The sequence below is a fragment of the Lepisosteus platostomus genome, chromosome 2 (genome assembly GCF_059453375.1).
Source record: "Lepisosteus platostomus isolate fLepPlt1 chromosome 2, fLepPlt1.hap1, whole genome shotgun sequence".
Lineage (NCBI taxonomy): Eukaryota > Metazoa > Chordata > Actinopteri > Semionotiformes > Lepisosteidae > Lepisosteus > Lepisosteus platostomus.
The window spans coordinates 6503029-6516452 of record NC_142612.1 but is presented as its reverse complement, the minus strand read 5'-3'; the positions used below and the strand labels follow the sequence as shown (position 1 = coordinate 6516452).

Below are 13424 nucleotides of genomic sequence, written 5' to 3'. Positions count from 1 at the left end.
TTCCTTGCAGAGGGCAGCAGCTCCTCTTCAAGAATTGGATGTCAGTTGGGTGATCTTGTATCGGGCTTTTGCCAATGGAAATGGTTGTACAATTAGGCCAGAAAGGTGTATCCTGGTCTCACTGGGACCACGACTGTCTTTTTCTACACGTCTTGAGAATCCTGCTCAGTTGCTCCTGCAACTGTGCTGTACATCTACCAAACTGTTGCAAAGGTGGGCAAGCTGGGCTCCAAACCCATGGATCCCCGACAGTTCCAGTGTTTTTTCCCCGCCTCAAAGAAAACTCAACAGAGGCTTTTTTGAGTAAAGACATTCTTCATACCACCACCCCATACAGACCCATATATCGATGTGGAATTGGTGCAATGTGGAAGGCAACTCGTTACACCAGAGCTAGTTTACATTCGTTTTTACTAAGGAGTATTTACACCTGTCCGGCCCACATTTCTAAGTTTCTATTTGTCATCACCTATCAGAATGTTTGTGTTTCACTTGGAGGATGCGTGTTACCCTGTGTAAAGATAAATTCTGATTTAATACATCTTGATTTCAGACTGTCTTTCCACCAAATTATACTTTTGAAAGGGTGTGTATACTCTCTATAGGCACTGTACTTTCAGTCTTCTGTTCATAGGTCAAAGTGAAATAAATGTTTAATCTGCAGGCTGTGCTTGGCTTGTTGAGGACATGAGACTACACATAATAGTTTAATAACAGTACAACTACAGGAAGGTATGCATGGGACAAACATGAGATTTTAAATCCTTTAAATGGCACAACAGCTTAGAACAATGAAATAGATGTGGATGGCAAATGAAAGATGTCTTTCTTTAAAGTATAAAGTGTTTTTTTAATCAAAATATTACTCGAAAGGCAAAAGAAAACTAAAATGTGCGGACAAGCTGTGCAGTGTTAAAAGCGAAGGAAACCATAAAAACAGACCACAACTGATTGAATACATAAAAAGAAACAGGAAAATAACTTGAAAACTGAGAGAAAAACTAAGCTTCAAAGCACAGAGGTCCCTGCATAAGAAAGTGAATGTAAACTTCATCCAGACGTTTCTTAAAAGAGAAGATTTTGGGCCCATGGGGCCCCCTGGACGCCTTGGGGTCTGTGACTTCTTCGGTCCTCCTGCAGGCTGTCAGCACCCAGACCGGCCTCCCAACACAAGAGGAACTACTGTGCAGTGGAGAAATCTAAGATAAATCAGCCTTCACCATGATCGCGACAAACGGACAAGTGCACCTGTGTCACCAACCTAAAGCACTCTGCAGACCTGTGTTGCATTCAGGCACTTTCAGAATGTAGTGAGGTGCGTTTTCCAGGAATGGTTTGGGTACACTCATTCTCTCAGAGGGCAAGATTAATGTTAATCATGACATAATGGCACTCAGTGATCTTCTTCACCCCATGTTGCTGCAGAAGTGTTAGTGGGGCCAGTAGGGAGCGCTCATCCTGCAGCCTGTGTGAGTCCTAATGACACAGTATAGTGACAGGGACAGTATACTGTAAAAAGACGGCGTCCTTCAGATAAGACATCAAATCGAGGTCCTGACTCTTTGGTCATTAAAAATCCCAGGGTGTTTCTCGAAAAGAATAAGGCCAAATTACCCATTGGCCTTTACCAGTCATGGCCTCCTAATAATCCCCATCTCTGATCTGGCTTCATCACTTTGTTCTCTCCCCACTGAGAGCTGGTGCGTGGTAAGTGTACTGTGCACTCTACGGCTGCCATCATATCATCCAGGAGGGGCTGTGCATTGGTGATGGCGAAGGGAAATTACCTGCAAAGAGCTTTGAGCGGAGTGTCCAGAAAAGCGCTATATAGGTGTATGGAATTATTTCTGTCATTATTATTATTATTATTATTTATTATTATTAATATTCTTTTCTGCAGGGGAGGGTCTCTTCCAGGATGGCACTACACTCATCCCCAGGGCACATGTGGTCACCCAATGGTTAAATGAGCATGACACTGATGTTATCCTTATCTCATGGCCTTCTCAGTCATCAGATCTGAACCCACAGAACATTTAAAGAATTCTACAACAATGCCCGAGACAAAGTTTTTCAACTCCATCAACCAGGCCTGAGTTAACCGACTTTCTCATAGAAGAATGGAGCTGTATATCCGTCCTGCACAATTCCAGATGCTGGCAGATTATAAACTCCAGTGCATACAGGCCATATGGTGGCCCACACATGGTCATACATGTGGTGACCCAAAGTCCCATTTAATAACTTTACATTGATGTTAGCATTTTTTCCCCACTACTTTTACCTATATGAATCCATAGGACATAAAGGTGGATTTCAAAACTATACATTTCTTGCAGCACATTATCAGTATTGTATTTGAAAACACTCATTTACAAAATGAACAATAACCTGTAGCAAACTTCAAATATTAAAAGCTTTAGATTTTTCTCGGCCCCTGATTAAAAAGCTCAAAGCTCAAAATAAACTGTAGAAAAATGACTTGAAATTGAAAACAGTCACTGCACTTGAAAACATTTCATATTTTCTATTTTTAACTATAGCAATTGTGTGTCATGGAAAAATTATAAACTGGGATTTCAACACATGCAAAGGGAGAATGAGCATATGACGGAAAAGGTCAAATAGAAGTGGACAGAGGGCTTCCTGCCCGCTCAAATGCCTTTGATGCAGAAAAGCCAAGGTTAGAAATTAACACTGGTCTAATATACAACTTTTCAGAGCTAGCCTCATTTATATAAATTAATTTCCTGAAAACTTCCAATGCAAATTTGAAATGCCGCATAAAACTGTAAATCATAATCACAATGAAAATTATCCTGAAAACTATAGTAACTGAAGAGTCCAATTATTTGAAAATATTAATTGCAGAATATTTTCCTCAGCCTCAAAGAAAAACAGTTGGATCCTTTTTTTCCAATTATGTTTCAATGTCACTTAAACAATCCACGATTATCGATAAATAGGTCCAGATGCTGCTAGAAGCTAAACAAAGGTCAGTTATACAGCATCATCGCATTACAAGGACTCTATGATGTCTTGAATAATATAACAATGGGAGCATTAAAAGTGTTGCCTCTATGCAAATTAAACCTTTACCATATATAAACCTACTTATCAGCTCTTTGAATTGAAAGAGCTTACGATTTCATCAAATACTTAATACAACTCTAATGCTTTATATTATAAAGATTTAGCAAAAAGGCAAAGTATGAAATGTAAGAACTCTAAAACTTGACATCCAACCTTTTCTGAACAGTTCAGAAATACATATGAACTGGAACATAGCCAGCAGCCATATCACTCTGCAACTCATAACTAGCAGCCCACTGAAGCTCAGCAGGTGTGAGCCTGGTCAGTACCTGGATGGGAGACTCCTGGGAAAAACTAAGGTTGCTGCTGGAAGAGGTGTTAGTGGGGCCAGTAGGGGGCGCTCACCCTGTGGTCCATGTGGGTCCTAATGCCCCAGTATAGTGATGGGGACACTATACTGTAAACAGGTGCCGTCCTTCGGATGAGACGTAAAACCGAAGTCCCGACTCTCTGTGGTCATTAAAAATCCCAGGGCATTTCTCAAAAAGAGTAGGGGTGTAACCCCGGTGTCCTAGCCATAATTCCCATTGGCATTTACCAATCATGGCCTCCCAGTAATCCCAGTAATGGCTTCATTACTCTGCTCTCCTCCCCACTGATAGCTGATGTGTGGTGAGCATTCTGGCACACTATGGCTGCCATCACATCATCCAGGTGGGGCTGCACACTGGTGGTGGTGGAGTCCCCATTACCTGTAAAGAGTTTTGAGTGGAGTGCCCAGAAAAGCGCTATATAAGTGTAAGCAATTATTATTATTATTAACATGAATGTCTCTGTTATGAGTATTTGCGTAGGAATTTACCTGTTGAGTTTCTGTCAGGACTACAGGATGAGTGCGGAGACAGAGCTTGCAAAGAGAACATGTTTTTACCTCCAACTTTTTTTTTTACCTCATAAATTTGTTTTTTATGAATCAGTGGTGGTGGCGGCCATCTTATACGCTGTTGTGTGCTGGGGCAGCAGCATCATGACAAAAGATGCAAATAGGCTCAATAAACTTATCAAGAAGACTGGCTCTCTGTTGGGGATGAGCCTTGACCCCATGGAGGTGGTGGCTGAGAGGAGAATGCTGACCAAGCTCACAGCCATCATGAACAACACCTCTCATCCGCTTCATGGGACTGTTACTGGGCAGCGGAGCACTTTTAGCAACAGACTGCTCCAGCTACGGTGCTCAAGGGAACATTTCCGCAGGTCTTTCCTCCCGGCGGCTGTCAGGGTGTATAACGCTGCCCTAGGCTAGGACTGTTAGCCCTTCATTTGCTCCTCTATGGACAGCATGTTGTTCCATTGTACTTTTTGGACAATCAGTCTGTATAAACCTATGCACATTTTGCACATATTTTATTGTTTTTACTGTGACTATGATCATCACATTTTGCACACACCTATGTAATTATTTTTTATTTATTTATTTTTATTTATTTTGTTGTCTTTTGTTTTGTAACTGTTCTGATGTCTGTTCTTGCTTGTCTTGGGCTGGACTGCTGTAACACATCAATTTCCCTACGGGATTAATAAAGTATTATCTATCTAAATAAAGGAGCGTCAGATGCCCCCTTAAGCTCAAACACAAGCTTATGTAATAGCCATAGCACAATAACTTAAAGATTCAGCACTCAACTGATAAATTAATATTAGAATAAGGATCATAGTTTTAGTATATCGAAAGTTTTCTGTGATCCTTTATAAATCTGGGTCACAAATTGTATGAAGATCTGTAGCACTGTTGGTGTCAAACTACTAGAGCTCTTAGATAAATTAGTCCATCTTCAATATACATTTATATAGATTTCAAAAATACCACCCTTGCAGCTGAAAGATTAGTCCATAGCACCCTTCTTCATTTTATTAAGCAGAAATCCAAGAGGTTACCGTATCACAACTGCATCCTTAGGTTTTCATGACATTAATCATGACATGACATTCATCATTTCCTCATCTACATTACTGACCCAGAAATGTCTGTCTCTCCTCTGCAAGATACTTTGTAAAAGAGAAGGAAGGATTTCATTTTTTAAATGTAATCTTAATAAAACAAGTTCTCCGCCTTATAAAATCTTCCCAGCTGAAACAAACTTTACTCTCCCACGGGGTGTAAGGAGGGTTATATATAGGAGTCGTTATTCCTTCAAATATTAATAGCATCTAGAAAGCCAGTTAACCAAAACCTCTAAAACGCATTCAAACTAACTTGGAGAGGTGGACTATCCTGCCTCTCTCTGTCCTTGGTAGGATTTAAACCATAAAACTAATTCTACCTGCATTCATGTTTTTATTTTGGAAATATCTCCGTCCCTTCATTCACTTTTACAAATGCAGACAGGGATGTAGACATAAAACTGTCAATGCAAAAAGTTTTGCCTTTTTTTTTTTTACAAGATATCTTATTTTAATGTAAGTTAAATCTGACAATGTCAAGCTGAGGAACTGCATGTACAGGACACGTAGATGAAAGTTAAGTGTCTTTTTCTCTCTTGCACACCACTTTGAATCTCGTCCCTTAGAAGACAGACGCAGGAAAATGTCTTAGCATCAGAACCGGATTAGTTGCTAAAAGAAGTTAAAATGCAAGAGTAGTTTTTAAATCTTGAACAAAGGGCAATTAAACCATCAATCAGCTACCAAGCAAAGCAGCTGAGTTAGTGGCAGGCCATGTCATAGTATTACTTACCTTCTGAGATGGCAATTTAGCCGATGTGGTGTGAGAGCCAGGGAGTTCTGTTCCGAAATCTCACGCGAGGCAGTAGGGCGTGCTCGAGAGTCTGACTCCTTATTGCCCTTCTCCCGGTTTAAATAATCCCGTCCTAATTCAGTCCTCAAGACATCCGTTAAGACAAGTCTGGCATCCTTGCTATATGGATACAGTTGTGCAGAACAGTGGCATAAATGTTTGGTGACTTTGTGAACATATAGCTATTTGGCAGAAAATTGAATTATCTGGGTAAATGAGGGACACCAGGTATACTGAAAGCAACAGCGCATACTCCAGCATCATGATGTCTGTGCATTAATTCAAAGTGCAAGGCAAAACAGACAAGCAACTTCAGATCAGCCGGCTGCAAGCTTTTTCAACCTGGGGCATGAGCAGCCAGTCTCATCAAAAACAGTCTGACAATAACTCCAATCCAAAATGATTACATGCTACTGTATTAAGATAGTCAATTCAAGCTTTATCATCCTCTGGAGAAAATTTGTTTTGCAGCATAGTTCAATACAACAAGGCAGACATTGAGTTACACATTTCATAACACTCTCTGAAATCGTTATAACCTTTGTTTGTAGAGGATATTTAAGGTGATCTGATTTGCTCCAATTACTTTGCTACTTATTTTCATTAATATTCCCAGCCTGTTACAATTAACAGTACTGATGCTGCCCAACACAGAAGTGGGACAGTATGCTATTGAACAGGTTAACCACCTCCAAATTTTTTAATGTTCTACTAAAAACTATCCAGTATTTTATTTACCTTTGAGTGTGATTGTACTCTTCGACCCCAAAGCACTGTTCAGAGGGCTGGGATTTGAGTTTTATGGTGCATGACCCAGACCTGTAAAAGCATAAACAAAAGGCTCAAAGGATTTAAGTTCTATTTCTTTAAATATGCAAAAAAATATGGAAAAAAAGGTCTGGGTCAAGGGCTATAAAATGCATAAATACTCAGCCCACTGAGTGCTCTGACTGCTTTGGGGCAGAAGAGTACATTTTTGCCCAAATGCTAAAAAATACTGGGTAGTATTTAGCTGTCCCAAGTCTACTATGAAAAGTAATAAAAAAGGATTTTCTTCTCTCCTAATCTTTTGTTTCTTCCAGGCAGATAACCACATACAAGGTGGAAGTAATTTTAGAATACCTCTTTCCTACTGCAGCTCAGTATGAGCAAGAGAAAGATCGCTGAATGAGTTGTCTTTGAATAAGATGAAGCTTTCTTATGGACAGACCCAGAACAGGATGCACGATAGTGTGTGGTTATTCAATATTAGACTGTAATATTCTGTTAATGTATGGAGTATTGTCTCGACATTTGCAAGTGTTTGATGCAGAGACACATCGAGAAAATGTACATTTAATCAAGTCTACCTCTACACCATCGCATAATGTACTAGAGTACATATAGTATGTCTAGTTAAATGACATTTGTAACCCTCTCTTATATGATAATGAAAGTACTGATGCATTGGCTTTACGTTAAATAAAATAACACTGGTAACTTAAAACAAACAATAATAATCACAAACTTATAGTAATCGGTTAAAATAAACAACAGGAATTCCTCATCAGTGTCCAACCCCAGTTTCTCCCTCTGCCTCAGTGATTAACAAGGGCAATATAACTGTCAGTGAGCCTGTAAAGCCATCTGCAGCTTGTCAGTCCACACAGAACCAACTCGGCACGTTCGCTGCAATACAGGAACAAGACCACACTGAGATGCTGATTCTTTGTCACGGGTACTCAGGCAGGGGACAGGGAGAGGCTTAGCTCATCTTGCGAGCCTAGTTTGTTGCATCGTGAATTTGAAAGCTGCGGTTTCAGCCTTCAGCTTGGTTTCATCTCCCTCTGCCCTTTCAAGACCCTGTCAGCCAGACCAAATTGTGAATAAGTAAATTTGTGAAGGAATTTGAAGATGTCAAGACCTTACTGTATGGACAAACTGTAAGCATTGCAGTTTATTACAGATGTGCAAAGACAAACCTAAATGTTTAAGAAACTGAGATCTTTCATTAAGAAATGTCTTGCTCACATTCATATTGCTTGACAATCATGCATTTATATCCCATGCGGCTCAAGTTGCCATTCAAAAATGCAACTTCAAGCAACTAAATCAAGCCCTTAACAGGCCTGCCCTAGCCTTGTCTGTGTGATTTTGATATCTTAAACCAACTGGAACTAGACAGAAATGAGATGGAGAAACACAAGAGATAGAATCATTTAATTAACCACCTCCCAGTAGGAGTAATGTGCAAGAATTATTGCTGTCTCCTCCGAGTTGTGTATGATCTTGCTAATTCATAATAAAATAAGAATTGGATGGCCCAGACACAGAAAGATACTTGTGTCATCATATTATTCTATTTCATTGTTCTAAGGAGTTGTAAACTGAAATTTAGTCTTCACCTTCCTTAAAAATTAAGGTAAACTAAAATCAAGCATTTCCTTTAATGTTTTGCTTACCATTTTTATCAGAAACAACATTTTGAGTTTTCTCAATAATCTATGGAATATGGATACTGGACTACACATGAGATTTGTTGGGATTAAAAACAAGAAAAACAACAATCTGCATAAAAATGGATCCCAGCTGTTTCTAAACTTTGACCTTACATTTTGTATCAAAATATAAAGTACTGTGACTTCTTTTCAAGCTAGCAAAAAGCAATGAAGAGTAACACTGCTTGCAAGATTACCTTCTGCTACGTAGCTCTAAACCATGAGCTTTTATAATATATGACTGCACTGAGAATCTCGCAACATAAGACATAAATACATGCCAGATTTTGCATTAAAATTCTCCACCCCCCACGTGTCACAAGTCTGCAAGTATCACCCTTGATGACACTTTCCTTAACTGGCTGCAGAACTGCCACATCACTACCTAAACAGCATTCTCCTTGAGCTTGGACTTCTCTGACGTTTGTTTGGAAATTCTGAGAGGTGCAAGAATAAACAGCCCTTTTCTGCATTTAATAGAGGATGTGCCCCATCTGGTGTATGATGAAAAAACAGCACCCTCATATAAGGTTTCTGTGTTTAGCTGTTCCTGAATACAGTTCCTACTATGGGGCCCAAAAAATCAGAGCACATTTTACATTTGTAACTTTCTGATTTCTAATTTCTGAATAATGAAATATGAACATTTCATGTATGTTCCAAACTAATCAGAAACACAATCAGTTAAGAACTGCCAATTATTTTTTGTTCTACCCAGCCAATTTGGAAATGCCAAATGCATGTTTGTTTTTTGAGTCTCGGCTCACGGCTACAAACTCCGAGACGATGCACAAAGGAGAATGAGGAAGTGCAGGCTGACACCTCTGACCTGCCCACCTTCGAGCCACCTATCTTTTAACGCAGCACGGGCAAGATCCCAGGAGCGGAGGACCAGCACTGAATGGAGATGAGGCACATGCCTTACTGGCCGCACCACAAGGCTACAAGCACCCAGGAGGACACAGTGGTCACCGAAAGCCTAAGGAGCCCCTGTCATCCCACTATACTCTTGGCGGGCAAGGCAAACTGTGCGTCACCACTTGGGGAATCCACATTGGACCCCTGATCACACAACTCAACCTGCGCGGGGGTACAGGCACACACTATCAGGATTCGACAAGTGCTGGAACATGCGCGAGCCAAGTTCTAACAAAATGTCAGAGCACAATAAACACTGACGTAATTACAAAAGTACATAATACTAAAACTGTGTTTTGAAAACCGTACACCCATAATGAACAGGATGAAAGGCTCCTGCCAGGCAAAAATAAAAAACAAAAACGATAGAACTTTTACGATAATCAGAGAGAAAAGGGATGATCGCAGTCCAATATCAGGAGAACACCAACCACATGGTGATTTTAGACTGGAGTTTTCATTTTGCGCTGACCACTAAATCAGCAGTCAACTAACATATATGTTTAAAAAACTTGCATGAACTTATATATACACAAATACTCCACGATACTAGTAGTAATGAAATTTTGATTTAGAAAAATTAGTTCAAAGCACCAACAGTTCAATATTAATGTTGGTAAATATCCTGATGGTGCCATCCTGATTCTTACCATACTCGCATCTCTCTGTCTGCTGCATTTGGGCTGTTGTGCCGGTTGAGAGAAATCAAGGCTTGAGATCTTCTGCCACTGTTAGAAATCTGACTCCAGTGTAGCTATTAAAAAACAAAATGACTATTAGGAAAAAAAAACTGTACTGTTTGTACTCTGGACGGGATTTTAATTTTTCTAGAGAATGAAGGTGGAATGGATTAGCTCAGTGACTGAAATATCTCTGTATATAACATGTCTTCTCTATTTATATATTTACAAATATTAATTGCTACTTCAAAGTCATGACTGCAAGCCTTACAGCAACAAAACGTGAAACAAAAATATGGCTTGAGATCTACACGTCAGAACATCACAGTTCTCCTAAGGAGCAGAAAAAAACATGCATTTGACATGAAAACGTCAAATGCAAAAAAAGACGTATTCAAGTGTTAATCATTTACCACTTTTAAATAGACTCCTCCCCGTGGGTAAGATACTTATGATGCCCCTTGGAATTCAGTTAGATTGCACTAACCTTTTTGTAACCTGAACCTGAGGTCTGAGAAAGAGGAGACTGCATCACCACGCTCGGAGAGTCAGAGGATGACTTCCTTTTGGGAATCCTGAAACTCCCTTTCAACTGAAAAACAGAATGGTGGGCACAGGCCTGATATTTCCATTTTCTGTTACATATGAATCTAGACTAGATAGAAAGGTATATAGAGGGGGTCCCTGATATGTCACCGCTACATAGATTCTTCCTCACTATCGTTTTTGTTAGTAAGCAGCTAGGGGACAACTTAAGCAACAACAACTTTTATCATATTTATGTTGGCTTCTGTTTATAAATTATACTTGAGTTTAAATGGTACAAAATTTAACAAACCCAAACCGCTGCTCCAATTAAACTATTTTCTTTCCATAATAAGCATACACTCTAAAGAACAAGTATCGCTTTAAAGATGACCTTATATATTTTTAGCTGGGAATATTTTTTCTCCTCACATTTTGTTTTAATTTAGTTGTACCCTTTAAAGGCTAAAGCAGAACAATTAACACAAACACGATGAGAGGAAACCTTGAAAAGCATACTGTCTCAGTAAATATAAACTTTGAGACCTACTAATAAAATTATTTTATGTGCATGTACTGACTTGGCCCTTGGCTGAATTCAGTAATATAAGATGTAAATGTTACAGGAAAATGAATGACCACTATGACGTAAACCAATCTCAACTGCAAACTAGTGTCAGGAACGTAGTTTAATATTGCCTATCAGAGATGCATCCAAAAAACCTTGCTATTGTTGTATGACTACCAGTTAGGACAATTTACAAGAAACACCCCACATTTCAAACAAAAAGCATCCGATTTCTGCCCCAAAACCATCAAACTGTCATGGGTTCTCATGAATAAGACCAGTTCTGAAAACAAACCTTAGGACTCCCCAATTTGTCCTGCAAAGGTGAAAGACCCAGCACTTTCCTGTGATCCATTGCTGACCTCACGTCTCACAGAGTTTAATACAAGTATCTCCTCAGAGCAAGTCCAAAAATCTTCAGGGAAGGTCACTGTTATTGAAGCAGAAAAGGGTATATTTTATTATAACCATGAAGACAATACTAGGAATGCATGTTGCATTTTCTTGTGCAAAAAAAAACAGGAAATAATCTCCCTTAGGCAGCTGATAAACAAAAGCATCTGAAATGTTTTTAGGTTATTTAGAACAATGCTGAAAATGTTTAGTTAATTTTAATCCTGATGAGCACCCCTCCTGAAGACCTGTGAAATGTTAGTATTACATTTATTCAGGCTAGTCAATACAAAGCAACATATTAACATATGCCATCCATCATGTTTAAACACATGTATCCATCATGTTTAAATACAATAATACTTAGACACTGATCAAAGGAGCAGTTTATATCCATGCATTTTCATTTGTTGCATCTTCTTTAAAGCATTCTGTGTCATCTAATAATTCTCACTCTAATCAAGTATTCCACACTTGATGGCCAAAATATTAGGAACTCCCAGCTACTCTACACTGACAGTGACAGGCATCATGTGCTTGGCTTGAAGGACACAGCCAAGACTTTCATCATCCTCATGAACTGAACAATCGCTACATCTGAAATGTATTCAAAGCAGGTGCTGTAGGAGTTCTGTGAATTTACTGGAACAATTTACTAATTGTAACAGTAATTCACATGGTATTTGGCTATTAGGATTCAATCGGAATCATCCCAGAATAATAACTGGAATACCCACACGGGTTCAAATACACAAAACACCTTTATTATTACATAAGACTGTGCATATAAAAACATATGACAATCTGCCTGGATACAGAAGGCAGATCGTATTGTGAGGGTTACCAACATGCAGCATATATCGCAATCACAAGATTCAAGACAAGGAATATGCATTTAGTATACCAACTTGGATATTATACAAAATACTGCCTTTAAAACAGCTGATTAGCTAGCTTCTAAATATACATGAAGTTAATTTCAAGGACTTGATGGACAGACAGAAGTTACTTCCAAGTGTAAAATTAACACCTTAGTATGGTCTGCAAATTCAAATGATAAATTAAAACCTGTAACAGATCAATATTATTAATAGTGTTAATAAAAAACGTACATTATTAATTATTAAATGCCTATTTATTATTACGGTCAGATTCACTGGATACTTCAGAATTAACAGACTCCTATTGAAACGTAATGTGACATTTGTAGCCTTTGAACGGAAGTCAAATCATTAATCATTTACTTTGAAATGAAACCTTCTATCACTAACAGAACAGCCTGTGAAAATGAAACCATATGATTGAAGAAACTTGAACAACTTTAAATGAAACATTCAAACAAGTTTTCATAACATAAAAAGGATTGAGCAGTTTACCATGGACATTTTTTAGAACTGGGGTTTTATAGAATGTAATGTAGCTAATAGTACAATCGTATTATTTGAGGGTCGACACTAGTATTTAACAGAAGTACGAAAAACATACAATAGTAATGAAAATGCAGTATTAAACTATAAAAAGGCTATATGTGAAATATTCCACGGAACCAACATATACTAATGCCGACACGTAGTGTAGATCATTTTTTTTAGTCAGCTATAAAGACCTTTAAACAGGAAGCGGCAGCCTACAACATTGGCACCGCTACTAACAAAATACTGCTTATCGAAAATCTAAAAAAAACGTCATCCTAACAAATACCTCTGTATAAATCCTCTCTGATTAGTTTTCAATCCATGCTCCACTAGGAAGCTGGCGTAAAACAACTCTGAAATCACCTGAACGCCGGGTCTTCCGTGCACAAATACAAAATTTGTTGTAGATGATAACAGTATCAGGTTTACATTAGCAGTTCCAGCTACTTACCAGTTTCCGTTTGGAAAGCATTAGCAAAAACCTAAAAAGTTTTTAAAAATTAATCCTATGTATGATACAAGTTGTAAATAATGGGCATAAAATACATAAAAACAAATGCGTGGATCTACCAACCAACAAAAAAAAACAACACTCTTTAATTACTTCCTGTTTTTACCGGA

General features: G+C 38.6%; 1 protein-coding gene across 6 annotated transcripts in view; it reads right to left on the bottom strand.

Annotated features, from left to right (window-relative positions):
* The window catches only part of LOC148675823 (sentrin-specific protease 7-like), a 37667-nt gene extending 24243 nt beyond the window's left edge, over positions 1-13424 (bottom strand). For 2 of the 6 annotated variants that reach the window (XR_015941655.1, XM_088648370.1), the window contains exons 1-6: positions 13255-13424; positions 11291-11425; positions 10390-10494; positions 9873-9976; positions 6566-6646; positions 5768-5947 (exon numbers count right to left, since the gene is read on the bottom strand). Coding sequence is in view for 5 of the 6 variants with exons in the window: in XM_088648370.1 (XP_088504496.1) it covers positions 5768-5947; positions 6566-6646; positions 9873-9976; positions 10390-10494; positions 11291-11350 (530 nt within the window). In the remaining variant the exon portion in view is untranslated. Of the gene's footprint in view, positions 1-5767; positions 5948-6565; positions 6647-9872; positions 9977-10389; positions 10495-11290; positions 11426-13089; positions 13193-13254 lie in introns of those variants that run through there. The other 4 variants (XM_088648330.1, XM_088648340.1, XM_088648349.1 and 1 more) reach the window with 4 other exon arrangements.